Source organism: Asterias rubens, chromosome 1, assembly GCF_902459465.1.
Source record: "Asterias rubens chromosome 1, eAstRub1.3, whole genome shotgun sequence".
In the NCBI taxonomy this organism is placed as follows: Eukaryota; Metazoa; Echinodermata; class Asteroidea; order Forcipulatida; family Asteriidae; genus Asterias; species Asterias rubens.
The window spans coordinates 22252308-22280191 of NC_047062.1; the positions used below are offsets into that span (position 1 = coordinate 22252308).

At 38.8% G+C, this 27884-nt stretch overlaps 3 protein-coding genes and 1 long non-coding RNA gene across 4 annotated transcripts in view; 3 read left to right on the top strand and 1 right to left on the bottom strand.

Annotated features, from left to right (window-relative positions):
* Positions 1–3958, top strand: part of LOC117293462 (hypoxia-inducible factor 1-alpha-like) — a 29176-nt gene extending 25218 nt beyond the window's left edge. Inside the window, exon 14 of the mRNA XM_033775810.1 lies at positions 195–3958. Coding sequence (XP_033631701.1) covers positions 195–467 — 273 coding nt within the window. The 3' untranslated portion in view covers positions 468–3958. The remainder of the gene's footprint in view (positions 1–194) is intronic.
* On the bottom strand, positions 2208–23483 carry LOC117293470 (DNA helicase MCM8-like). Its single transcript, XM_033775822.1, has 23 exons — positions 23396–23483; positions 22314–22490; positions 21596–21718; positions 20637–20719; positions 19846–19995; positions 18458–18579; positions 18081–18136; positions 17806–17906; positions 17622–17663; positions 16880–17048; positions 15702–15770; positions 14829–15033; positions 14319–14412; positions 13691–13759; positions 12797–12947; positions 11560–11624; positions 10210–10340; positions 9361–9480; positions 7515–7740; positions 5854–6023; positions 5399–5483; positions 5024–5113; positions 2208–4352 (listed from the first exon to the last, which is right to left on the bottom strand). The coding sequence occupies exons 2-23, from the start codon at positions 22459–22461 to the stop codon at positions 4239–4241; spliced, it is 2583 nt and encodes an 860-aa protein (XP_033631713.1). The 5' UTR covers positions 22462–22490; positions 23396–23483; the 3' UTR covers positions 2208–4238.
* LOC117293487 lies at positions 12887–17526 on the top strand. Its single transcript, XR_004519441.1, has 3 exons — positions 12887–12959; positions 16362–16484; positions 17490–17526. It is a non-coding gene; the product is annotated as an uncharacterized LOC117293487 (long non-coding RNA).
* A 194-nt stretch (positions 23484–23677) lies between the features above and the next one.
* The window catches only part of LOC117291154 (son of sevenless homolog 2-like), a 39741-nt gene continuing 35534 nt past the window's right edge, over positions 23678–27884 (top strand). The window contains exons 1-3 of the mRNA XM_033772708.1: positions 23678–23824; positions 26361–26449; positions 27163–27420. Coding sequence (XP_033628599.1) covers positions 26384–26449; positions 27163–27420 — 324 coding nt within the window. The 5' untranslated portion in view covers positions 23678–23824; positions 26361–26383. The remainder of the gene's footprint in view (positions 23825–26360; positions 26450–27162; positions 27421–27884) is intronic.

A 27884-nucleotide genomic window follows, 5' to 3' on the forward strand; every position in this document is an offset into this window, starting at 1 on the left:
AAAACAGACATTTTATGATGCTTAAAAAAAACAGTAAAAGTACACAAATACTTTCTTAAGGTATTTGCGAAGTAATGTCCATGCAAATATGAAAATAATACAAACTTACTAGCTATGTTTAACAAACAAAAATGAGATGAGAATTTATTCACAGTTACAGAGTTTAAAGATAAATTGCATTCTCATTTTGGCAGGTTGTCAACAACGCCAACATGGTACCATCAGGTAACCCACTCCTGAGCAGCAATCAGTTGTCGCCGGGTGGTAGTGTCGGGCCAAAACATCAGTTCCCGTCCTTCCTAACTCAGCCAGTGACCGTTGACCTGAAGGACAAAGCTTCCGCCGATAACACTCTGGTAAACTGCCTGCTCCTGACCAGCCAAGACTTGGATGTGAACACACCACTGCAGGCTTCAACGGGACTGCTGCAGGGTGAGGACTTGCTGCGGGCATTGGATGTACCTTGAAGTATCCACCAGACTCGGTATGTAAAAAACCAGGGAGATGACTAGAGTTCACCGACCAACCCTAAAAATCCTTAAAATATATTTTAGTATTCTTAAAACAAATTGATGTACATATATACCCATATTTTCCTGCTGTTTCATATTTTGAAAATGGATGCTTTTTATTTTCATGAGAGAAAGGAAGGGTGATGGAAATTGTTGCTTACTCCCGCAATTAAATTGAATGGGAGTTTAAGCAACTTTGCATGTTGGGCCAGTATCCTTTTTGTGATTGTATTTGTTTATAGAGAGAAAGAAAAAATGAAATAATGAGAGAGTTAAATTAAGGAATAGAATTGTGACTATTATCAGTATGCCAATTTAAAACTGTGTGTGTAGTCGTAAAAGTTACGTGACTCTTAGTATCCCACCACTAAAATAAAAAGCACATTTTTTTTATATCCAGTTTGATAGAGCTGCTTAAACACAAAATAAGCCAAGCAAAACAAAATAATGCTAACCAGATAGTTTAAGCTTAGTAAAATAATGCTTACCAGAATAAGGTTACCAGCCAAAATACAGTTTGTGACTTGTATCTTGCTCATTATTGCTAAGCAGGGATATTTTAAGCCATGTTTTCTGCTTAAGCAGCTCTATGAAATTAGGCCCAGTTTAAAGGCTACATGGAAAGGAAAGGGTGACAGTGATGGAAACCGACCAGTTTCATTTATTGTTTTATTTATGGTACATTGATACCATGTGATTTCAGTTGTGGTTGAACTCAGCACTTGTTCTTTCACAGTATATCAGCACAAATTTGTTTTTTTAATTATTTTATTGTGGTGTGTGTTTTGTACAGTATTAAGCGTTTGCTTTAGCTTGCCCCAAGTTGGCCTTCCTCTCAGAAAAAAATGAGTCGAGTGAAGTCCATTTATTATAGAAGTTGAGGAAGGAGGCTACAGTAACACATTGATTAGCGTTTGTGAAGCACTCGATAGTATAATATGTATATGTACAAGACCAAGTAATTTTGTTTGTAATTGGCCCGTCTTTTGTGATGTCATTCATTGCCATATGATCTGTCACCATCTATCAGTATTTTCCTTCTTAAACTGCCATGGGGATTACTCTACTCAAAGACTCAAAGGGGGTGCATGTAGAATCAACACAGACTAAATGCTCGGATTAAACTTTATAAATTTGTAACTTTGTTATTATTATTTTTATTACTGAAAAAAAAATGCAGTTAGGAGTTTGTTGTTGAACATACAAATGCACAAAACCATATTGTATATAATAGATTTTTAATACAAAACAAAAAACAAAGGCTGATGTACACATTGCATACATAGAACGGCAGTCTCGCTCCTGGTTGACTGTAATTGAAACATTTGTCAAAAGCACAAACTCTTTTTAAAGTAACATTTATACAACTTTGAAAGATTTTAAGGATATTTTGGGAAACATTGCTACTGCACGAAGGTGAGATTGTACAATGTTCATTAGTTTTAAAGCACAAACTTTTCAAGACAATGTATTAACTTTGTATAAGGTTGTGATCAAGTGGCAGGGTTTGGGCCCTGAGATGCCATGGGCTGTAGTCACTGTGAAGAACATTCTTACTCCCATGAATTATGGCACAAACTTTTCAAGACAATGTATTAACTTTAGAGCTGTGATGTACAGTATTGTAGAACGTGTGTCCCAAATTGCTGTGTAAATAGCCAAATATATCTTTTTCCATTTTGACATTTTGTTTACTTTGAAGAAAACTATTTTATGACCAACATCCCCTTGTGATAATTAACCCTTTTGAAGGTGCTAAACAGTTTTAGAGGAAACAAGACGACTTTTATCAGAATCTGCTCGCTGATGACGAGCCTCTCAGAATTTTAAGGTCTCTTGAGTTGCCAAGATTGTTAAGATAAGAGTAAAAAGATTTAAGAAATACTAAAATAACAGTGAAGTACATTAATGTACAATTGCCACTGATTGCTGGAAACTGCAAAAAAGTGTGCCAATATTTGTTGTCCTTTTCATCATTTTTTTTTATTGGTTGGAATGATACAATGGTCAGATTTTATTTTTAACATCTCAAAGAGTAATATTTTAAAACATCTCAATAACAAATGGAAGTAAACAAGAAATGGAAGTAAAAAACAACAAATGCCAAGTGGAAGTAGTTATATTTAAGTTAAATAAGATATACCCTGTACACATTTCAAGGAAAAGTCAATCGTTTTCAATACACAGCACAAAAAACAACAACAAACAGATCAGCGGTACAAATTTCAAGGAAAAGTGAATCGTTTTCAATACACAGCACAAAACAACAACAACAAACAGATCAGCTTAAGTTATAGAACTCACTGCTGTTTTAACCCTCATGGTTCGTGATTTGTTTGTTTATCTTCTAATAGCTGTTGTATCAATAGCTGATAATATTAATGTATCAATAACAGATAATATTATGAATTTTCAGCTCATCTGAACAGCTTAATTTTTATTAAGATGCCGTTTTGTTGGTAAGAATAAGATCATCTGCCATGGATTGAACAAACTGATTGACATTGGTAGGTTGGTTATAAATATTCGGAGATTGGAAAGTGTACTTGCAGTTTCTTAATTAAAACGAAAGACTTGCTGTATTGGTTGATAATGATGTAAAGTTAAAATATTGTATCAATTGCTTCTTGGTTTGATCTTCCAGTTTCTTTGTTTGAATTACAACTGACAAAAAACACTTCTTTCAATCAAGTAGAGGCAAATTTGATTTATCACTGAAATTATGGTAGATTGATAACTCATATTGAGCTGCTTTAGATGACATCTTTGAAATTACGGTAGGAGGGATACCATGAGCTGAAAAATATATTACATATTTTCAATTTTAGTATTTTACAGATTAAAGTGTGTTAATGATCATTGTAATATTTTAATATAAATCTGTATAAGGTTGTGATCAAGTGGCAGGGTTTGGGCCCTGAGATGCCATGGGCTGTAGTCACTGTGAAGAACATTCTTACTCCCATGAATTATCGCCAAAGATATTTCACAAAATGATCTGGACCCAATTTTTATAATAGCTGTTAAGCAGAAAATACTGCTTAGCAAGTTGCAACAAGGTAAACTTTATTGATTTTTTTGCTGGTAACCAGTTTCTGTTAAGCAATACTGTCTGTGCTTAGCAAGTTGGGGCTTGATCTATTTAACCACCTGTTTGAATTGTAAGTGCTTATCTGAAAGTCCAATTACTGCCATTATGAACACTATCAAAACTCAGAATAAAGAACTTCCCTGGAATGATATGGCTACATCATTTAGGAAATAAGTGGATAAACATGGAGCTGGAATGTTCTGCCATATTCTGTACATTAATGTACTCCTAACTTTTTGATCTAGACATATACCCGCTTTTTGAGTTCACAAGAAGATTTGGCTTGCAACCTGTTTTAAAAACTAGCCTTTTCTTTGTTTTTATTTGGTTTGAATAAATACAAATTATAAGTAAATGAAGAATGGTTTTTCTTTGTTGATTGGAGAATGTTGTCCTTATAGTGATTGCTAATGCATGATGTTGTCAGTAACAAATATCCGGTAGGAATATATTACGTCTTGTAGTGTTACAGTAAATTAATATGGTGTCTTTTCTGTAACAGCTAACAACTTCAATTGAAGTTCAGATGTTTTAAACATTTCTTCTTTGCATAGAAAGCCTTAAATAACTACTATACACCCACAATTATAAAGAACTTTAGTGGGGTGTAAGGGTACATATTACAGGAGGTCTACTTAGAAGGATGTTGTCTGTAGCTGGTAGACCCGCGGACCTTTCTTAAGGAGGTAGTTCTGGTTGTTGAGAGAGGCAATAAATCCCTCAAAATCAGGAACACTAATGTTGCCATCCTGTGAAAAAAAGAAGATTCAAAGTAATAGTAATTTGAAAAAAAAACTTGAATGCGTCTGTGGCACCGTGGTCAAATGGTTAGATTGATGGACTTACACTCGCTGGGTTGGTACGTGTAGGTTTGTATCATAATCTGACCGCTGACTTTCACAATGCCCACAATACTCGTCTAGTTATTGAATCACGACTGAACCATTTGTGCAGTTCATAACGAGACATTAAACCAACATTTGTAATGGAGAGATCGGTTGCTGGAAGATAGTTCATCCTTGCATTCAAGAAAACTACACATAAGAGTTTGTGTTGACAGTGAATTTGGATTTTTAACTACAAAATCAAGGCAAAGAAGGCACAAGATGGTGCCATTTTAGCAAGCAAATGTTTTGTTATACGATAGCAATGGTCATTGTCCACACTGATCTATTGTTTTGCGTCCAGTGCACATTTCACATTGGCCATCTTGTGCCTTAGGTGCACTATAATCTTTGGTTAAAGATAATATAGATTTTGGCATCTATTTCATTGATTTGCTTTTAAAGCTTGAAAAAAGCAAACTTTTGCCGCTGAGTTCAGATTCAAGTGTTTGTCTACAAAGCTCATTAAAATTGAATATAACGGTTCAAATCAGTCGTAGAAAATATCACAAAGATTGTGATCATACCGAACTTACCCTTGCTATTTCTCTCATTTGTTGCATGGTAAATAGAGCATTATAAGTTTGTTCAGCAACTCGATTCAACACTGCAATGAATCGTTTAGCCTGTAAAGGAAAAATAATACAGAAGTGTGTTGAAATAGACCCTTCCAACGAAATATGGCACTAAGTAACACTTTGGTTGGCAAAATGAAGGAACATTGCGCCTTTTTGTATTGGGATAATGGTGGCTTGGTGCAGATGTTGTGCGCATGCTCAGTGTACACCTCTATGGCATTTTCCAACCAATAGTATCTGTACGCATGTGTGTGAATTAGCATAGTACACAGGAAGGGTAGGGCAACCTAAGTAGAGCGGTTAGGATTGAATGTAAAATGTGTAAATTAATACCTTTGAGCGACTGCTCATTCCTGATCCATGCTGTGAGCGTTGAAAGTCCAGGTGCCCAAACTCATCAGAATAAGTGTCAATCATACTGTGAATGAAGAACAGCAATGGTACAGGTACGTCACAATTATGTACTCCTCAAAAATAACCAAATGGTCTTACCACAAGGCATGCTCAAGGGAATCGATATGCTGATAATGGAGTACACATCGTGGAGAGTAATAGGTAAGTGAAAATTGTTATGACCTACAACAATCTGAACTTTTGCTCGGTTTCTTTCCATGAATTCTTTAGTAGGTTCCAGCATGATACTGTTAAATCAGTTTTCCATGTAATTACTCCATTTTTTTCCCCATAAAACCAGCCAATTTGAAGAAAGTCTGCTCCTTGCATTCAATTGGCTGCTTATATAGTACCAAAAAAAACCCCTCAAAAACCTGTAAAAATACGTCTAGTACCTGAACTTCATAAGTTCTACTACATCTTCTGCATCATGTTGGTTAGCCTTCTCTCTCATTTCTAGTCTGGCCCTTGCCTCGGTCAGTCTTATCAGTGATTCCAGTTGTCTAGTGGTGATTGGGGTGCTGTCACGACCCTTGTGCTGACTGCGCAATTCTAGATAAAAAGTCTGGAAAGAACAAGTTCATCTTTACTGGCCAACTGGCAGTACTTTTGTGTAGTGATATGAAGTCACTTAGAAATATTGTTTCCTGAATATTTGTTGCATTTATTAGTTAAAGCCATTGGACACTTTTGGTAAACAGTTTTGTCCAAGGCCCACACTTAGTGTACACAACTTCTATATAAAATAACAAAACTGTGAAAATTTAGGCTCAATCGGTCATCAGAGTCAGGAGAAAATAACGGGAAAACCCACCCTTGTTTCGGCACGTTTCGCCGTGTCATGACATGTGTTTAAAATAAATCCGTAACTCTCGTTATCAAGATTTGATATTGTTTTAATGTTTCTCAAAAAGTAAAGCATTTCATTGAATATTATTTCAAGAGAAGTCTTTCACCATTACCTTCTGTTAACCCTGTAAGTTATTTGTAAATCTGTGAACTTTTAATTTTTTTTCTGTACCGAAAGTGTCCAATGGCTTTAAGTACTATGCCTGAACAATCCAGAGCCTTCATATAATAACCGTATTTATAACGCGCCTTTTGCCAAAGGATACAAAGCGCCAGGTATTATTACTGCAAGGAGTGGGGTGAATTTTTGAGATATAAGACCTAATCCTTAAGCCCCATGTAATGGTTTACAAGGTGCTGTGGCGCAATATGCTGCCAATCCAGCCAGGAACACCGGGGCGAACCCCTTCTCTTTTCGATAAGTGCACTGGGTTCTTTTACATGCGTTTTACACAACACATGGGACCAACGGCTTTACGTCCCATCCGAAGGACGAAGCAATGGTTATGTGTCTTGCTTAAGGACACAAGTGTCACGGCTGGGGAATCGAACCCACACTCTGCTGATCAGAAACACCAGAGTTTGAATTCGGTGCTCTTAACCGCTCGGCCACGACACTCCCATATGCGATATGATCAAGCTAAATGAGTCATTTGCTGGAAATATCAGTATGGAGAAACAGGCCAACAGGTGTGAAATTTACATATAAAAAAATTTGTAAATTTTTATTGGCAACTTCCTTTCTGATAAATAACACCAAAAAGGGGTTAGAAATGTGTAGATGTGTTTACAATAAACAACAACTCAACTTTAAACACCTTTTCTCAGTTTATTCTCTCCCGTCTCTTGGTGTTTCTACTTTCACAACTTTTTAACTGAAGGTGGTATTAAAATCAGTTTATAGTATAGATTATGATCTTTTTAAAAGTTTACATTTTTGTTTAAATGACATGGGTAGACAAACGGCTCTTTTTGCTTGATGACATCACGTATCTGCAAAACTATACCACAATCTGTGCGAGATAACATCTTAGGAAGCATTTACAAGTGCATACAAGAACAAGAACCTGACTGGCATGTTTTATTTCAAAATGCAACAGTTTAAATTATTCTCTTTTTTGTATTTTGTATTTATTTATTTTTTTACTACAGAAATTTGTTGGACAAGAGTGGTGCAGTGTAAGGAAACCATCATGCCTGTGATTACCTGCAGCACAGACGCTGCCTCACTGGTGAGCTTTGGATGGACGTACTTTCTTGCATACGCAATGTACTTTCTTATCAATTGAGGCGGAACGGCGTCAAAGTCTTCACCCCTTGTGACTTTAAGACGTTCTGACAGAGGTTTGTCAGCCTCGTAGAGTCTGAGGGCCTCATCTTGCTCTGGGTTCGATTCAGTATCGTCTCTTGAGGCACGGACATTCTCTCTTCCACTAGAGACGGGCAGAAAAGATTAATTGATTGGATAACAATTATGCTGGATTAAACTCTTTTCAAACTAGGCAGGGAAAAGTTGGTTGCAATTTTTTTTTATTTTTTAAATGCAAGTTGCCTGACACACAAGGCCTAAAGGCCACTTCAAGGTGTGGGCTACAATTATTTTTTTCCAGAGGCCGTTGCCACCTACTCCTAGGGCTGAAACGGGGTTACCCCTTTCACAGTCCATAAGAATGTAGGCTTGGGTATCATCAGTCCGAAGCCTGGCCGGTAGAGCAGAAAGCACTACCTCCCCAATTTTATGTAGCAAGTGTCACGACCGGGATCCGAACCCACACCCTGCTGATCAAACACCAGTGCTTGAATCCGGTGCTCTTAACCGCTCCGCCATGACACTGCCAATGCTTGGACCCATGTCACATGAGGCAATTTATAGTTCCAGGCAATCTAACATAGTTTTCTTAGGGATCGTAGAAAATTTTTGAAAAATTACCAGTGTAACACCAAAGTAGTTCTGTAGTTGGTTGCCTCCAAGTTGCCTTTAAAAGTTGCCTCGCGTGACAAGGCCAATGCACTTTAAACTGCTAACCTTGGCAAACTCTAGGAAAATGGTTATTTCCTGAGAATTAGTTCCCCCCCCCCCCCCTCTCCAGGACTTACATACATACATGATTATTCATTCTTCCTGGGCACATTGCAGTAGGAGTAAACAAATACAGGGTTGTGGTGGGGTGGAGACTTCCCAGGAAATTGCTTGTGTTTTATTTCCTGAGAACTTGCTCTATAGTATGATAAAGGGGCGTCTCAAATTTTGGAATGACAGTTCTAATTGAATTGGAGTCCTGCAAGTAGTCCAGCGCGTGCTCATGGACTGTTCCGTTGGATCACTAAACCGTTTCATTAGGACTATCAAAACAATAATGTGTTTATTCACTCGTGTAGGATTGCTGTCGTACTTTGGCACAATTAGGCACTCCAGCGGAACGTTCTGCCAGTCTAATGTATTGCTGGCGTATGCCCATGGGAAATTTCTTTTGCACCTAGAGTGTGCCTGACTGTTCCCCAAGGGCATTGGAAGGTATTACACTTTACATTACCAGGCCAGGCCTGTATGCTTCATTTTTGAAAGGGCAAGGTCACCACCAGGGCATTTACTCCTTGGTGGAAATTGTGAATTTCTACTGTAGCATTTCAAGGGCACTAAGGCAATGACCTGGGGCCAAATTCAAAGCGCTGCTAAGCACAACAAATTTGCTTAGCATGAAATTTTGGCCTTGATAAAAACAGAATAACCAACCAAATTTCCACTTGGTTTTGAGGATAAACAAACAGCAGCTGAATACAAGTAACAAGCAATATGCAACAAATGGAAATATGGTTGGTAATCCTGTTTTTATCAAGGAAGAAATTTCATGCTAAGCAAATTTGTGTGCTTAGCAGCGCTATGGAATTGGGCCCAGGGGGCAATGGAGGCAATCACCTTTGTTGCCTCCATTAAGTGTTAGGCCTGCATTAATTTAGTATGATGTATCTGCTAATTACTAACCGGCACTAAACTACAAACATTGTTATGGCTATTTAGGCATTTAGGCATTTGTAGTTCTGACTGTTTTTACCGTTTCCTTCCAGCATGGAGTGACATGACGTGCTCTGACAACATGGAGTCCATTTCTTCATCCGGTTTATCCAGAAGAATAAAAACCAGATCGAATCTGGACAGCAGGGCACTGCCCATCCTGATCAAGAGGAAATCAGACAAATCTAAGCATCTATATCACTGATAATCAATTACAGCTTTCACAATACTCCTGTTGGTAAGTTTGAAATCAACTCACCCCAAACCATGCATAATTTTGGCCCCAACTATTACCAGGAGAAATGCATTGAGGTAGTTGTTACCCCTCAGCCCAGTAGGTTGAAGTGCTTTTCACACACTCAATTCCCTGGGGGCAACCCTGGGAAATAACGGCAGGCCCTTCACACTTAGATCGTTTTACCCCTGATCTACCCCAGCAATGAGCATACCCCCTAGGAAAAGCCACCACTGCTCTGGAGTAGGGGTAAGCAGTACAACCCTGGGGTATTCTTGAAAGTTCCCTGGGCCACCTTGGGCTGTATTCAATGGAGATATGAGACACAGTGTGAAATAGGCTTAAAGTGGCATTTTCATTGCCTTCGACAGACCATAACTCGAGTTAGAAGGGATAACTTGGGTGTGGTGTTGCCATTGGGGAAAGAATAGTGGGGATTGTTTTGGGAGTGAAAAGGTTAAAGGTGTTGGTGGTGAGTTAAAGTCACCATTTTGAGAGTCAAAAAGTACACGAAGGTACTGACTCCTGCATGCAATTATTATTATTTTGGGTAGAATTTAGACACGCATTGTGTGGAGGTGTACTCCGCATAGTGCAAGGGGTCAATACTTTGATATAAACTGATAAAACGATGTTTAAAAATGCAATACGTACTTGAGATTTTCCGAAACGGTCTTAGCCTTGTTATAGTGTCCTCCCACTGGGTTAGCAGCAGCTAGGATTGAGGTCCTAGCAGGAAGACTGCACACAACCCCAGCCTTAGCAATACTGATGCTCTGTTGTTCCTGTGGTTAGGGGTCATAGGGTGATATAGAAGTCAAAGGTCAAGCAGAGTTACTGACATGCAGGCCTGTATGATTTATTTGAAGGGCAGGGGCACCAAGACATTTTCTCCTTGGTAAAGGGCACCCAGAGATACAAGGAAATTGTAAATTTCTACTGGAGCATTTCAAGGGCACAAAGGCATTGACCAGGGGCCCTTGTTGCCTCTGTGAGGTTTTAGGTCTGCCTATGGGCAGTGGGTCAAATGAAGAATATTAAGGATATGCCAAAACTAAGTGATATCGGCTAGGTCTGCGGCCTTTGGATGCAGCAGCAAACTTAGCCATAGCCACTGCTGAAGCCATTAATTCAGACACAGCCTAACATGGGCCAAAAAGTAAGATTAACATGAGCCATTCATTGTTTCCATGGGCAGTGCACTACATTAATCCCCTTTCATTTATACAGAGCTTGAATTAACACTGGACCGCAGGGCCGTGATCAGTGATTTTAGTGTCAGGCCAGTAAACTGAGGACTGAAACAAGCCAGGTGGTCTTGTGTTTTCAAATTGTATAATTTTAATACCTCAATCTTTAATATCTTTGTGAAAAAAACGCTGACTATGAATGTGATAAATATCTTTCAACATTGGTCGAGTATCAAAGTACTCTTGCCAATAAAACATATGAGATGGATGGATCTTCTCTGAGTGCTTGTTCAACTCATTTTGATTCTGGTCTTGCAAAATTAATTCTGGTCCAACAAAAACGTTTTGAGCTACAAAACTGTTAAATCAGCCCTGCCAAAGCCTAAGCTGACGCCAGGATTTTGAAAAAGGGCCTAGATTTCTGAGAGCATGCCTTTATTGTCATAGCATGTCTAAAACATTAAACATGGCCGCCAGGGATTGATTTTGGCTCAAATGCCTCCAATCCAACTTTGGCTTTCAACAATATAAATATTTAAACAAGGCCTTGAGAAGATGTTAATTTTGAAAACCCAATATGTACCTGGATAATTTGCCTGCGATTTTGTTTTCACAGAACTCTGGAAAGTACCGAGTATACAGTGCTGAATACACATCGGTGTAAGGGTCAAAACAAAATTATCAGACATTGAGTGTAAGTGGCTGTTTAATCAAAGTAACATAAGGTCATTGAAAGAGTAGTGTAAAACTCCTGTTTGAAAAATTTAAAACTAATTGACTAGATATATTTTGACCTCCATTCATGAATACGTACCATTGCCTCTAGCAGTGCTTGATGCTGATTACCCATCTTGTCAAACTCATCAATGCAGCAACATCCTGTTAAAAATGATGATGTAAAACAACTTAATTAACAACACTTTTGTTTGTTATCTGCAACAACTGTTTATTTATTTTTTTAAACTCTTAACGCTTATTTTTGCATTCTTTACCTAAAATTACCAATTTTGTTTGGGTTTTTGGAAATTCTGTATAATTGTGTTTGAAAAAGTCTTTGTCATAAAAAAAATGTTATCTTGCTGATTTGTGTTGCCTTGGTACCTCCCAAAGTCACTAGTATTTCTTAGGGATAATGCCCTCTCATGGTAACATGTATACATGTATTATGATTCGTACATGTAGGATTTATGACACTTTTCGAGAACAGAAAATAGATCATACATGTATGATATGATAATGGCATTTTCAAAGAATACATAAAAAAGATCGTACATGTGCGACCTTGGCACTTAAAGAATTAACAACATCGATTGTATTGATGCATTTATTACGGCTATTAAGTTGTAGCCATACCTGCTGCTAATTGCAGGGTTTGATCTGACCTCTTGTCACCAGACACACTCTGTGGTCTAGTGGTTTGGACAATTGCTCTTGAATGTGGGGTTGTGGGTTTGGATTCACACACCCAAGCAGTATGCCTGTGGATTTTCCCCTTGCAGCAAGTATTACATTACTTATCACACAGCAGAGGGTCAAACCAAAATCTTTATCCCACATGCAATTCTTACTTCTATGAAACACTGCTGATGTTAAATGCACTGGACACTAAATTGGTAACCACTCAAAATAATTGTTAGCATAAAAACTTACTTTGTAACGATATTATAACACAGTGTGAGAGACAGCTCGCTCTGAAGTAAAAACGTTTTGGTAAACTCTCATACAAATATTAAAGGACCTCACGCCTGAAGCCTTTTATAAGGCATCTGAAATCACACAAATAGGTGCAGCAAGGCTTGTTTCTCTTTCATTATTCTCTTGCAAATTTGATGACCAATTGAGTCCAAATTTTCACAGTTTTTCTAGTTAATACATATGTTGGGATATACTAAGTCTTTGAGAGAATACTGGTCTTTGAGAATTACCAGATGGTGTAAAGTTCCTTTAAGGTGGACACCACAATCTAAAAGCCAACTTTCATTTATTTTTTTTTTCCAGTGATGTACGAGAAAAGGGTCAAGACTATCAAGAGAACAGTGATTGACATCTACCTTGGTCTCCAAGCACCAAGGCACCAGCCTCCAACGCAAAGTCCCCAGACCCTCCTTCTTTGGAGAGAGTGACCGTCAGTCCAGAGGTAGTGGTGGTATTGCCGCATACATAGACACCCCGTGGAGCTACGTTAGACACCGCCTGGAGCATCTGTGGGTTGAGGTGAGGAATTCATTCAGATTGTAATTTAAACCCTTTCAAGATCACAGCATGCGCAAGCAGCTTTGACCAAAATGCCCACAGCGGGCCGCAAATGGCACAAGATAAGACTTTTCCTACTCAACCTCAAAAGGTCAAAGTAAAGGTCATATCCCAATTTGACATCTTCCAGTGTTTATCCTGTTAAAGGTAAAGTATACCTTTCGTTTTTGAAACCCGGAGCGAATATGTCCACGCAGGGCGTGAAATGTTTCTTAAAATGCTTTATACTATCGAAAGCTGCTGTAGGCTTCTAACCAAAATTGTTTTGCCATAAATTGCAAGAGTGATTACCAAACAAATACCGTCCCTTTAAAGAACACAGCAGGCACACAGCATGCTTACCAAAATGCCCACAGTGGGCCTCAAATGGCCTAAGATTAGACCTTTCCTACTCAACCTCATAAGGTCAAAGTAAAGGTCATATCCCGATTGGAAATTTCCCAGTGTTAAAACTATTGACAGTTATAAAATAGAACAATTTTTCTGTGTTGTATAACTTTTTTCCAGGCTTTTTTTTCACTGGAAAATTTTGGCCAAGATCATTAAAATAATAGCCATGTCTTGTCTATGGTGATAGTTACAAAAATAATTTGTAAAAATGCATTGAAAAAATACCACTTGGGTTTGACATGTTAGCTGCAGATCTCTTGATAAAGAAATACTAACAAAGAAACATAATGTGCACATCTGACCTGACTTTTGCCGAGTCCTGGATCACCTACCACCAGAATATGTGGATCTCCTCGAACTGGTATTCGATTCTACAGGAACAATGAGAAAACATTTTAACAAATCAAGAAAACACTCAGGCCTGATACTTCACGGAGGCAACTAAGGCGGTTGCCTCTGTGCCCCCTGGTCATTGCCTTGGTGCCCTTTAAATACTCCAGTATAAATTTACAAATTCGTCATAGGGTGCCCTTTACCAAGGAATAAATGCCTTGTTGCCCTTGACCTTTGAAAAACGAAGCATACAGGCCTGAACTTCATTTTGTTTGCTTCATGTTTTCTATTTTATGGAGCATCCTATCATTAGAAAGTGAAGCTTCAAAAATATTGTAAAGTTTGAATTGAATCAATCTTGCTTCGCACAATTGCATAAAGCCTTTGGCTGAGCTTTTTGTGTTAACTTTCCACCCTGAAAGGAAAGTCTTTCTAAAAGATGAAAGTTGTCATGGTGGAAATAACAAACATGAGTAAAATTTAACATTGTGTATTTGCAAACCACTTAAGCAGAAAGTTGTTATATTGTATTTTATTTTAGAGAAGGTTGGACACAGTTTCTTGGGGAGAGGTGCAGTTTTCTGCCATCAACTTTACCTTGTCATTGACGTATTTATGAGTTCCTCCTAAAAGGCCTAGAATGAGACCAGCTTTGACCATTTCATGACCGTAAATGGCTGGACATATTGACCTAAAATTCAAAACAAAGAGAAAATATAATTAGCTGTTGCAAACTGCTTACCAACCAAAAGGACCTATGGTGTTAATGCAAAAAATGGTTAATGGCCTGGTGTTTCGATCCTAGCAGAGTCTTTCTCGAAGGCTAACAAATAAATAATGCAATTGGATCAGTCAATTCCCTTTTACATTTTCACCACACTGAATGACATTTGAAAGTGTGGATGCCTCTGATATAAATGTCAGGTACTCAAGTTACTACGTTCAGGGATCAGAAGTCATAAGATGGCCTCATTGTCTTTGACTTTTCCGTTGAAAGTCAACACCTAGTCTTTATTCAAGATGTGCGCATCACCCAATACTGAAATAGTCCATCTCTGTAATAGATGTAAGCAATCAGACCGCCTTGACTGAAGACTAATTACATACCCAACCAGAAGCCGAAACAGATTCTTCTGCTCCTGTATCTCCTGAATGGCATACAACTCCTTGAGAGTAAAGTCCATGGCTATTCCCGTTCCAGCGGGTGAACTCTCACCGCCAGAGGAGGCCTTCTTGCCTCGCTTCTGATTCTGTACTGAATTGGCGTGGAGGTACAGCAGGAACATACACTTGTCCTTGTTCCGTCCATGACCTGGTGGTAAAAGAATTTCAGAAAATAACAACTTTTGTCGATTTGATTTTCATGTAATTAACTTTTCAGAACTACTGCACTATTTATGTTATTATCATTGAACTACCCTGTCAATAGACCTTTGTCATCATCCCTCCATCTTGATCATGTTCCTCATATCAAATAACAATAATGAATGCTAATAACCATTTTGCAAATAGGAACCAGACTATTTTGTTCTTCCAGCCTCGGTTTGGTTACATTGATATCAATGGGGGAAATTCAAGATGGCTGCACCATGATAAAGGTCTATAGTGTAGTGCCAGTGTCCTATGGAAACCTGTGCCCCGGAGACTCTGTCCCCCATATGGGACATTGAGGAGGATTCAAAAGAGGGCGCTATCAGAAGAAGTTTGTACACAGTTTGCCGTATGGGAGGACAGAATCTCTGGGGTGACAGAATCTCCTGCCAAATAAATAATCTAGTAGTCTAGTTGGTAAGACACTGCTCAAGAATTGCAAGGGTCGTGGGTTCGAATCCCACCTGAGTAACATGCCTGTGATATTTTTTCACAGGACTCGGGAAAGTACTGAGTATACAGTGCTAACACACATCGGTGTTTTATTTCCACAACAGTGCTTTATCAAACAGAATAATAAATTAAAACTGATTTTTGTCACTCTTTTACCTTCATCGACATTGGATACTTTTACAACTCCGCCAATAGTTACAACATCTCCTGGAACACAATCGTCAACTGCAAGCAAAACACAATGAAAAGCAATTATTATTATTATGGCATCATTCTTGGGCATTCATGTTGGCATTTTGGTTGGTAAGCAGTTTGCAACAGCTGATTCTAGTTTCTCAAAACCAACACAGGAACAACAGTTGAACACAAATTAAAGGAACATTACAGAATTGGTTAGAAACAAAAAACGTGAAGACCACAGATTTACATAAAACTTACACGGTCTAATGATGGTGAGAGTTGAAAACATCCCTTGAAATATTTCAGTCTGAAATGTCATTTTTGATGAGAAATAAATAATCAAACTTCGCGTTTGGAGTTGATCGCTCAGCGAGCGTTTTAATTCATTTTTATTTTGGCACCGATGTAATGCAAAACTTGTAATCGGTTTTTCACTATTCTCTCGTGACCCAGATGGCCGATCGATCTCAAACTTCTACAGTTTTGTCAGTTTATGTATATGGTGAATTACATAAAGTGCTTACACTGCCAGCAACTGTTTTGTTAACATAAACCAACTCTGTAATGTTTCTTTAACTGAGTCTTTTGCAATCAAAATGTTTAATTTCTACTTTTTCTTCTACCCTAACTTCCTAGGTGTTCTGGCAAAGAGCTATCCCAAAGTCTATTTGAACACTCCTACTACATATAGGTACTCAACACCCACATGTTTGGATTCTGACGACTGAAGAGAATGGTGTTCCTTCCCTCATACTGACCGTAAGTGGTTTGGGAAGTAACAAATACAAATCCAACAAATTCAAAACAAATTTGACGGGCATTTGAGGGTGAATATGGGGTTGGGAAAAAAGAAAAACGGCTGGTTGGGTTGGCGTAGTGGTGGCTTTCCTCGCCTTCGACCTCTAAGACCCCGGTTCCAATCACGCCGAGGGCACTATATGGAATGGGTTTTCAGTCCCTACCTAACTGCGTGGGTTTTCCCTTGGATAATTATCCAGGGTTTTCCCGGAACATGTAAAATTGAAAAATCCTTTCCTTGTCTTCTCTCCATTGGGTTCTTTGGTACAGTGATTAAGTTTGCTTTGCTGAGAGTTCTTGGCTTCACAGCAAGAATAAATCAAATGAAATTATTGAACACATATATTTGAAGGTACCTAGATCACATGTGAGTTCACACTCCACTGTGCGAGGGATCCTTCCCGACTCTCTCTGTCCGTCCATCATGATTTCTTGTACCTTAATCATCTGCCAGTCTACGGTCTCCGTCAGGGCTGAGCCCTGCTTTGGCAGGAAGGAACGCCCTCTGCATTGTGGTGCTAGACACTAACAACAACAGTAATGATAATAAAAAAATATGTCTGTATTCATTTAAAAACTGATGTTTAATGAGGGTGACCCCTCTAGCACAGCTGATCATTTCATGCCCCACATTATAATAACGGTGCGTTCGTTTAGCTTCCCTGGGTCATCCCCGGTCTGCCCAGATGGGTTCGAACAGCTTTTGACGTCATTCCAGGGGCTCACCCAGGTCAGCCCCCAGTGCCCTGCTTGTGGAGTGGGTCACTTGGGGGCTGGCCCCAGGAAAACGACGTCACTACGCGAGAGGTGAGTGGTCGTTCGTTTAGCTCTTGTCAGGGGCTCACCCGAGTGAGCACCGCGGGGTAGACCCAGGGAAGCTAAACGAACGCACCCATTAATACACAAAATACACATTTTGTCAGTAATAGATCTAACCCGAGTAATATGCCTGTGATTATTTCCCAGAGCTCGGGAAAGTACTGAGTGCTGACACACATCAGTGTATATGGGTAAGACCAAAATGGATATTCTTTATCCCCGCTGCAAATTTCCATTTACTAAATAGATAATTGATGGACTCATTGTTAACTTAACTACCTTGGTTGGCAAGATGTATCTTCCCTCAGGTAAATTAACAATCTGCAATTAATAAAAACACAAGAAAACGTATCAGGGGTATATTTAGAAATGGAATAAAAGTAACACCTTTCAAAATATTTGTATAAGCATTTGGAACCAACCACACAGCATACTTTCTATTGGCATGCTGGAGATTACATACCTGTATATCACCACATGTATTGCACTGGAACGCCATCTTGGTGCAGTATGGCTTAATGTTGCTTACTCTCACCACTGTGCCTCTTACAGAAACAAACTTTCCTGCAAGCAAAACAAAAAAATCATAAATACAATGTAAAAAGTGTCATGGCACACGCTGCAGTCCAGCACCACTGCAGTCCAACACCACTGCAGTCCAGCATCAGTAACTCAAAGATTGGAAAACTTTCAATGCAAAACTGCTTAATACTTATTTATGAAATACTAATGTCTTACCATAGTAGTTGGCTTTAAGATTCTTCAGTGGTGTAACAGGGTCATAGTTTAGCAATCTGTCACATAAAAAAGAAGACAAAAAGTGAAGAAACTAACTTACTTAATGTGAGCTTTTTCAGGGTTGTAACAAAATTTGTTCCAGTTAAGTCATGGTCATGCAGGCTATGGTAACTCAACATCCTAATACTGGGAAAGATTGTTATGTAAGACCCCATGCTGGGTTTTCCTCATTATGTTAAAAACTGTCCTTCTTTTACAAAGTTTTAAGATAGTAAGTTTATGCAGGAACAGAGAGCTAAAGATATCACACGCTTCACAAACTAAAAGCTTATTATTCTTCTATATCAAGGGAAATGGCAGAAGACTCTTATACTGACCTTGCCCGTATGACTGGCACACTGACGAGGATTGAGGGCACCTGTATGTCCTGTTGCCCAGTCTCATCGGATGCCTGCTGCTGGAGCGCCACAGCCTGGCGCTCAAGATTATGTGTTAGTGTCTTCAAAATAGAAGAAAAAAAACAAGCAATTTAAAATCTTGAAACTAATTGCAAACCCTGGCTGTGCGGAATGTTTCAACCACATCAAGGTGGAGTTTGCACTAATTTTCAACACTATTAACAAGTTAAAGCCAACAGTTTAAAGACATCAGATCAGGAATTAATTTCATAAAGCTGTTCTGCAGAAAACTTTGCTTAGCAAGTTTATTTGATCAACAATACCCTGCTTGTCTTGTCCAGAAGGTTCCCAAGTTACTTTTTATGAATTTTTGAAGACAATAGAAGTTAAATGAACATATCCTGCCACATAAATTTGTGTATGTAGAGTGTTGTGGCCAAGTTGTGTAGAGCATCAAACTCAACTTCTGTTGGCTGAGTGAACTATCAGAGTGCGTGTTTGAATCCCTGTTGTGACATTTTTGTTCTTGGGCAAGACACTTCACTATATTTGCTTCTCATCACCAAAGAGTAAATGAGTAAAGATTGTTGATGTGAATAATTAGCAACCTGTGCGCCAATTTGGCTGTCGGAGCTGCATACTCCGTAGGAGTTGACATGGTAGTAATAGTGTTAAGTCCTTTGATACAATACCCATAAATACCTAAGATAGTTTATCCATTCTGATTGGTTGAGAGGGCATCACGTTGGGTTGTTTGAACGGATGATATAACACCAGTAAAAAGTGTTGAAACATGGTACAACACGCGAGCTTGCACCTGTGCTTATAAGACAGTTTCTTCATTCCTATTGGTCGAGAGCAACGGCTGGAACAACTGTGCCACATCACGCGATACGCGCGACGCGCACAGCAATCTCCTTATTAGGAGTAGATTACCCGAGGGCCTTACCATTTCATAGCTGAAGGGGTGTTTTTTTGAAAGAAATCATTGAACAATTATAATTTTTGCATTTATTTTACTTTTTGACCAAAAAGTGTTGATGTTTTTTGATCAAAAAGGTATTTATGAATGGGAATCAAAGTGTGTTGAATCGGTTTTCAACTAGTGGTTTAAACACGCCGAGGCCTGGTTCTTGATAATTTACCTCGACTTCGTCTCGGTAGTTTAAACCACTAGTTGAAAACCTCTTCACCACACATTGATTCCCTTAATAACAACTGTATTTATAAAGCACCTAACATTTTCAGATAAAAAACTCTAAGCACTCAGAAGAAATGTTTTGAGAAGACTCTTTTGAAATGTGAGATGGTGGTAACTTGTTTGATGTTTAGTGGATGATTGTTCCATAAATGTTTGAGTAACCCACCTGATGAATGGCTAACCCCAGGCAGTTGAGAATCTTCTCGGGCATCTCTTTGATGTCCGTCCTGAGGTCGGGTATTGACTCTGTGACCCTGCCATCTGACATCAGCTCCTTGTAATCTACCGTAATACTTCCCTTCCTCTCGATCTCATCCTGAGAGTGGATCAAAAAGAGATCAGAGCCAAATTTCATAGACCTGCTAAACAGAGTTGCTTAAGAACTTGCTGCTAAGCACATTTTAGCAGGATTACAGTCAAAGATGGTACGTGTGATCAAGTTGCTTAATTGGGGTAAAGAGCATCTGTGAATTATTTAAGTCTGAAATGTGTTTGAATCTGTCCTTTTTAAAGTTTCAATTAAGAGCAGGATTATTATTATGTATAAAAACAAGCTTGTATTGGAAGCTGTAACAAATAATCTAGCACAAGTGTAACAATGAGAGACTTTGAGGGGGGGCTAGGTGGCAGCAGACTTACCAGGTAAATGTCCATTGTTTACGTCTGAGCATGCCCACATTACCAAGAACAATGGATTTACTAGGGGCCTTTCTCAAACCACGGCTTGGGCTCCGGCTCCGGCTCCGCGTGCTGTGTACACAGCTTGCATTGTAACCTGCATTTTGGAGCAGCGCGTATTGCACGGATATCAGCACGCTGAGCCGGAGCAGGAGCCCAAGCCGAGCTTTGAGAAAGGCCCCAGGTAAGTCTGCTGCCACCAAGCGCCCCAAAAGTCCCCCATTGATGTAGCATTCACAGTGGTAAAGAAAGTATAAAATATTCTAGGGTTATTTGTACCTTGTCATATGCATCCAATCTCGACACAAAGAACTTTTCAAATGTCTTTACTTTCGAGACTGTCGGTGACTGTTCAATGTAGCCTGTGAATAGGGGGTAAAAGGGGTATGCAGTTACAATTAACCATTACTGAGTCCCTGACCAAAAGTTCCCCTTTTGCCATGAGTCTGATGTATATATAAAAAAAAATTGGGTTTCTTGCCCAAATATTGGAGAATATTAAATTGTATATACTGTATATTCATACAATTTGTTATTGTTGTGTTATTTCATCTTACATTCTTGAAGTATCCATCAAATGGGAGACTTTGGAATGCTAGGCATCGGACTTACCAAGTAACTTTCCATTGTTTACTTTAAAGGGAAGGTACATGTTTGGTAATTACTCGAAACAAATATTAAATCAAACACTGACTTGGTAACGAGCATTGGAGAGCTGTTGATAGTATCAAACATTGTGGGAAACGACTCCCTCTGAAGAAAGAGAAAGAGGTAATTTCTCATTAAAATAATTCCTATCTGAAAGCACACAAATTCGTCCAACAAGGGTGTTTTTTCTTTCATAATTTTCTCGCAACATCGATGACCAATTGAGCCCAAATTTTCACAGGCTTGTTATTTTATGCTTATGTTGGGATACACCAAGTGAGAACACTGGTCTTTGACAATCACCAAACGTGTACAGTACCTTTAAGTTCAGAGTCAACACCAAGTTTTTACTTTGGTTTGTTAAATTGGAGTTAAAACGTGCGTTGTTACAGAAGAGTAAACTCAATGTGTACTTTTGTGGTTGTTTGTGTCCTCAGAAAATAAGTCTGATTTAATCAGCCCTGTCTGCCAACAGACAGTTGAATAATTTGGCAGGTTCGAAACGGTGCACTGCTAGGGTTCAACACAACCCCAAGTTTTGATGGGTTTTGAGGGTTTATAAAGACCCAATGAGCTGCACTTCTCTTTACTTTCATCTTTGAAGTAGTACTTCCAGCCTTTGTAAGGAGTAAGAGCATCAGCTAATGAACCATCAGAAAGACGAGTGGAACTTGTTGGCCCCCGATAGTTGGAGTAGTTTGAGCCCCTTCCACCTGGTTGAGAATGTGAACAAAGGGAAAAGTGAATCCTCTTTTATATAAAAACTGTGAAAGAAAACAATTTTGTTTATCAAAATCTGATATTCTTTTGAACATTTTTATTACAATAAACTATCAAAAAATTATCATCTCAAAATATTGCATAGAAGCAATGTTTTCGGTCAAATTAGTGGTCGAGCGTTCTACGGGGTAGATTCAAGTTCTGTAATTTACAGAGTGTGGGTTTGAGTCCTGGCCTGGTCAGTTGCGATGCTTGTGTCCTTGAGCATAGGAGCATGGCATTTCATCATTATTGCTTCTCTCCACCCAGGAGTACATTCAAATAGGCGAGAGCTGAGGAGTAACATACAAAGGACTGGCATCCTGTCCAGGGGGAATATAAATACTCTCAGTTGTGTAATGTCAAGGCAATGGGGTGTCAACTCTATGGGTGCTTGTACCTGCATGTGTACGTACACAAGACACAGACACTAAACACAGGTCTGATGAACCATATTGGCTCTGGAAAGACTTTTAATACTTATTCTTCAAAATACCTGATTGAAAACAAGCTGTTTGTTGCTAATACAGTATCTATCGGAAAACTCACCTCTGTTTCCAGAGTGACCCCTCCATCCACGTCCTCTTCCACCCCTGTTGTAGTTATTGGAGCTGCGTCCACCTTGACCTCTCCCTTGACCTCTATGCCAGCCACGCCCACTATTTTGGCTTCCGCCGGAGCTGCTACCAGCACTCATTTTTTCGATGAATAACTTTTCACTTTTCACTGATTAATAATAAACACAAACTTTATCATCTTATGTGGGTGAGTAAGATATTATGATTGGTAGACAATGCATGAAAAGTGGCTGCCGACACCGCACTTTTTCCTGGGTAAGACCTAGTCTAGACTTCATAAAGCTGCTTAAGCAAAATATTTTGCTTAAGCAAAAAATTCATTACTTAGTAAAATCAGATTACCGGCCAAGACTCCACTCAATTGTTATGCTAAGTAAACAACAGCTAAATACCAGTCATAAGCAATGCGTATGGCATGAAATTTTGGCCAGTAACATGTGTAAAATAAGCGAGCTATTTTCGTGCTTAAGCAAACTTTTTGCTTAAGCAGCTCTATGAAATTGGCCTCTGGGCTAGGCTAGACCTAGCAGTAATGACAATGAAAGCTAGTACGACCGATCATGACAAAATTTCGAAAAAAGGAGTACAGCGCCCCAGTTACTGGGTCTAGGTAAGACCATTATGACATGGAGCTATTTATTGCTCCGATTCTTCTACCTCCATGTTGGCAAGATAAGTAAGACTAAACACTTTCAATTGCAGTGTGAGGTACAGGATCAACAATTAACAAAGGTAGAAAATAGCTTTAAAAAAATTAGCTAATTTTTAGTAAAAAGTTGATCGACTTAACATTCTTATTCAATCTGCAGTGGTCAGTCTCAATTAAGACACTTTGATTTAACAACAACAAGCAAGGGCAAAAAAATAGGATAGGGAAGGCCGCAAAAATGACATGTCAAACTCAAAACGATCGTATTGTGTAACGTGACGTGATTGGTGAGTCAATGACACAGTCATGCCTCTCTTGATCATTAATCTTCTGCTTAAACCATCATGAGTATAATATATGAGTCCGATAACTTTCCGTATAAGTCAATAAAATAATCACAATACCTGTAAGACATGAATCCTAAGCCATCACAAGTATTAAGTAACTTCTTCACAAACGACCTGAAAAATGTAAACATTGCGAAACCCTTGAATTTTCCCGCTAGCTTGTGCTAGCGCCCTCTTGGGTCGTCATCGTACGCAGCGCGATGAGATTTCAGGCATCCTTTATCTCTAGAGCAAAACGCAGATGGGAGGTTTTATCAGTACGTTATACGTGAGAGCGAAACAAAACATAAAAACGAGGTTGCAATAGTACGGGAAAATTACGCATGCGTGTAGACTGCATATAACGAAGTCGTTTCCTTCCGTGAAACTTTACGTGCGGCCTGAGAAATGAATAAGATTTCAACAAAAAATGTGCATAAATGTGATCTACAATGGAACAAGCCGTTTGCAGACGACAATATTGAGTGTCTAATTTAGACATCTGAGGTAAGTTTGCAACAACAAATATGTGCCTTATGCAGCAATATAGGTTTTTAAAAGGGCGCATCCGTGGGTTCTAACGTTGACATGTTTTGACTGGTGTCGGTAAATCATGTTTGTGTAGTGGATGGGGCCTGATTCTCATTCCTTGGGCAAGACAAGTCGACCTTCGCGGTTAATTTTTACTGGTCTGTGACCAGTCGACATTTTGTAAAAACCGGAATCGTGGATCACTCGACCTTTGGACCAAATCCAATGAATTTGATTTGTTTGAGTTTTGTTTTGACATGGACAATGTAAGATTTAACTTAAGAAATGTAGCTCAACAAAGTGGAACCACATTACAAGGGGAAACAACCAAAAATTCATTCAATTTCAAGAATCAAGTCAGTCACAAAGCTAGGGCCTTCAAAGATTCATTCTTCGTATCAACTGTTAAACTCTGGAATTCACTTTTATCGGCTGCTGTGAATAGCGCAACACTAGTCAAATTCAAGGGACATAATAAGCAACACCAAACATGCCAAATAGTATTACTATTTTGTTAGTAGTCTATTTCCACACGCAGTGCGCAAGTTAGCGTTGATGTATCCGGCAGGATATTTTGCTGACATAACCAATAATAATGGAGATGGAGATGAGGAAAAAAAAATAATAATAAGAAAACAAGCACAACACAAGTTTAGTAGAGTAGACTTCCCCAGCCCAGTCACCCACTACAAGCAAGAAATTGTTATTGTTAACAAAAACATTTAGAAAAGAAAAACAATCTAAAGAAAATATTGATTTGTTTGTGGGAAAATTGAAATTTTCCCTCACTCACTGTTTTTCGACCCCTGTTTTTTGTGTTTATTATTTGACTTTGGTGCTAAATAAATTACTGCAACACAAATTCACAATGATGGGGTAAAGAAATTAATTGAATTCAGACGGTAACATTTCTCGTTTGACGAAGTGAAATAAAAAGGAAAAGATGCCCAATCTCTTATTTAATCTGCTCACTCTTTTCACTCAAAAAAAGGTAAAACTTTAAGACCCTATCACGGTTATGTGCCATGTTATTATTGTTATGCTATGCATATCTAAGATACATTGAGGATTGAACAAAGACAAACTTGCTAGAGAGTGGGATTTGAACCTACAACCTCTGAATTAATGTGGCAGTGCTTGTGTTGGTGGTCTCCTTTGTTTGTCAACATAGGGGGGTGCTAGTCAGGAGACTTTCAAACTGTTGTATTTACCAGGGATAATAACCAAGTTGACAATACAACCTTTATGTAGGGCCTATCACCTTAGGGGAATCAACTTTTTCTTGATTACTGCGGGATTCAAATCCTCTTCAAGTCAATTTGTCTTTGTTCAACCCAAAATTAATTACAATTTACCCTTTTGGTTTATTAGCCTACGTCTTTTTGAGATTCACACATTTGTCATTGCCCATTCAGTAACACTAGTAGAACAAAACAATTAAGAATGGTATAGATCATGATGTTTATGTTGTATGCATTGCTGCCTCATGTAAAGATAATGAAATTTAAAACACTAAATTTGTAAGCAACGATTAGCATTGGTGACAAGCAACCATGCAAAGGCTTTTCAAAAGAGATTGCTGATTATCTAAAAGCTAAGACAAATTGAACATAAATGGGATGCAAATCAGATCAAAATCCTCATGTGTCCTTTCCTATCCTAACTTCCTGAGTTACAACGGCTTCTTGATGTCTTTCTTGGAAACCACAGGATCAGAAAAATGTATGCAATTCCATCAACTTAGGGATTGGGCCATTGTGTTATGCTTTGCACACTTTAGAGAAAGATTTACTTTGGAAGTGCCTCAATACAAAACTAAGTCTAGTGACGTTCCTTTAGGTTTATTCCCAAAGGGTTGTTCCTGTAGCCAACCTTCATCTCTGGTGGAAATTCAACTCACTGTGGAAGAACATTGAGGGATGAGGAAATAATAACTGATCATAGTTGCTGGGGATGATAAGCTGCCCTTGACAGTGCCAATTCCTAGAATCCAGTCTAGTATTTCTACAGTTTTGAAAGTGTGTTTTTTGCATTAAATAGTATCATACCTCATACCATGCTGCTTGAACATTAACAAGCCTTGACCTTAACTCTTGAAGTTACATTGAACGTTTCCTCTGGTAAGGGGCACTTCTACAAGGAAAATGGAAATTTGTATACAAACTTTGCAGAGGGAACCATGGCAAAAACACATGGCACCAAGGCAATATTGGGGAGACGAGTAGAAGAGTTTGCTTCAGATTTCAATCAAAAAAATAAGTCCTCTAAATGAATGGACTTTTATGTAGCCGTCGTACAGAATTAAAATTATATCCGGGACATTTCAATTGCAATGTGACAATGGAGGTAAGTTCCTCTTTGCCCCTGTGCCTTCGCCTTAGTGCCCCCGTCAAATAGATTTCTGCTGAAATTGCTACAACTTTTCGCAATCACAATGATCCCCATTACTTCTGGAAATTAGTTTGCCCTAAACATAAAATGCTTACAATGCAATTTTTCTCTTTTCTTGCAGTCGCACCGAGGACCACATTAACTATGGGAGGTTATAATTTTGAAAGTGACGAACGATGGAAAGGGCTTTTTCTTGCAGCTCTACGCAAGGTAAACGTCGTTGTTGGGTGGCATGTGATTTTAAACTTAAAAGTGTATGATCATTATTGCTGTTGGGACGATTACCAGCAAGCACATCAGTTGACAAATCAGTGAAACGCTCATGTTTTTCAAACAAAAAGAAGTTTAATTATTTGTACTTGTCTGCGAATGTACAATGTATGCAGCCATCTGCTTCAGTTTTTCTCAAAATGATGTTACTTTTTCGAGTAGCTGGAGACTTCAAACGATGAAGATGGCAAGCAACATGTAGACAAACATAATAAAGGGTACAATTTTGTGTCTGTCACATTAATTGTCTGTTGAATATATTGTAATTTTGTGTGACTAGTACCTGAAATCACCCAAGACCTGCATGTCCATTCACATGTTGAATGACTTTTGAGCTGGTTGAAGTACAGAAAAAACTGCTAATGTTACAGCTATGCAAAATGGTACCCCGCATTGTGTGTCGGTCATAAACAAACAGGCTCTTCTCAGAGCCAATATTCCTACCAAGAAGTAATTTTTCACAAAATGTTATCATGAAATGCGCTGTTAGATTCGCTAGCAAAATGTTTTACCGGCAGTAAATTGACTAAAAGTCACACACACACTTTCCCTTTTTAATGAAAAATCAACCATGATTAACCAACCTTGTTATCACTTTACTGATGCCAGTTCAAAACACGAGTACATCAACCTCTTATTGACATTTCTTTCAGGTCCAGCGAGAGGTGCATCCCTCCCTCATCGTAGAGGAGGCAGCCCTAGAGTACATCGAGTCCCTGATCGTTAGACTACTGTCCATGCTCGTTGCTGGTCAACCCCACACTGTCCTGGACGTCGAGGAGCGAGTCCAAAGGGCTTTCCCTCATCCCATAGACCAGTGGGCTATCAGTGACGCCCGTAGTGCCCTGGAGAAAGGAAAGAAGAAGGCCCCTCTCGTACTGCCTGTTGATAAGATTCATCCTCTTTTAAAGGTAGGTGTGGAGAGAGTTACTCCTTGGAACAGATTCGTAGGGTTGTTTATTAGAAAATGTCGACATTTTATTACACCCAGGATAAGAAAGACACAAGAAGAAATGTCCAGTTTAAGATGTGGGAGGTAAAACCTTTACGGGGAAATTACACGCAATCAGGTAGGGATAGATAACCCAATCTACAAGCAAGGCTCCGGTCTGAGATGGGATTTGAACTGGGGTGCACAGAGGCGAAAGGCAGGCAAAGAAACCACGAATCTACATGTAAAGTTTGCTTGGTTTACAGGAAACACCTGTTAATGTAAATGGAGTATTAGAATAGTTATCTTGGCTATTTAGTAAAGCAAAAATGTGTCCCAGAAATTATGTAGCTTTTCTTCCTGATATAGGCTGTGACCAACCTCGTCCCCATGGTTTACTTTATTTTCAACCATGATTACAATAGTAAACCCTGGGATGGAAAC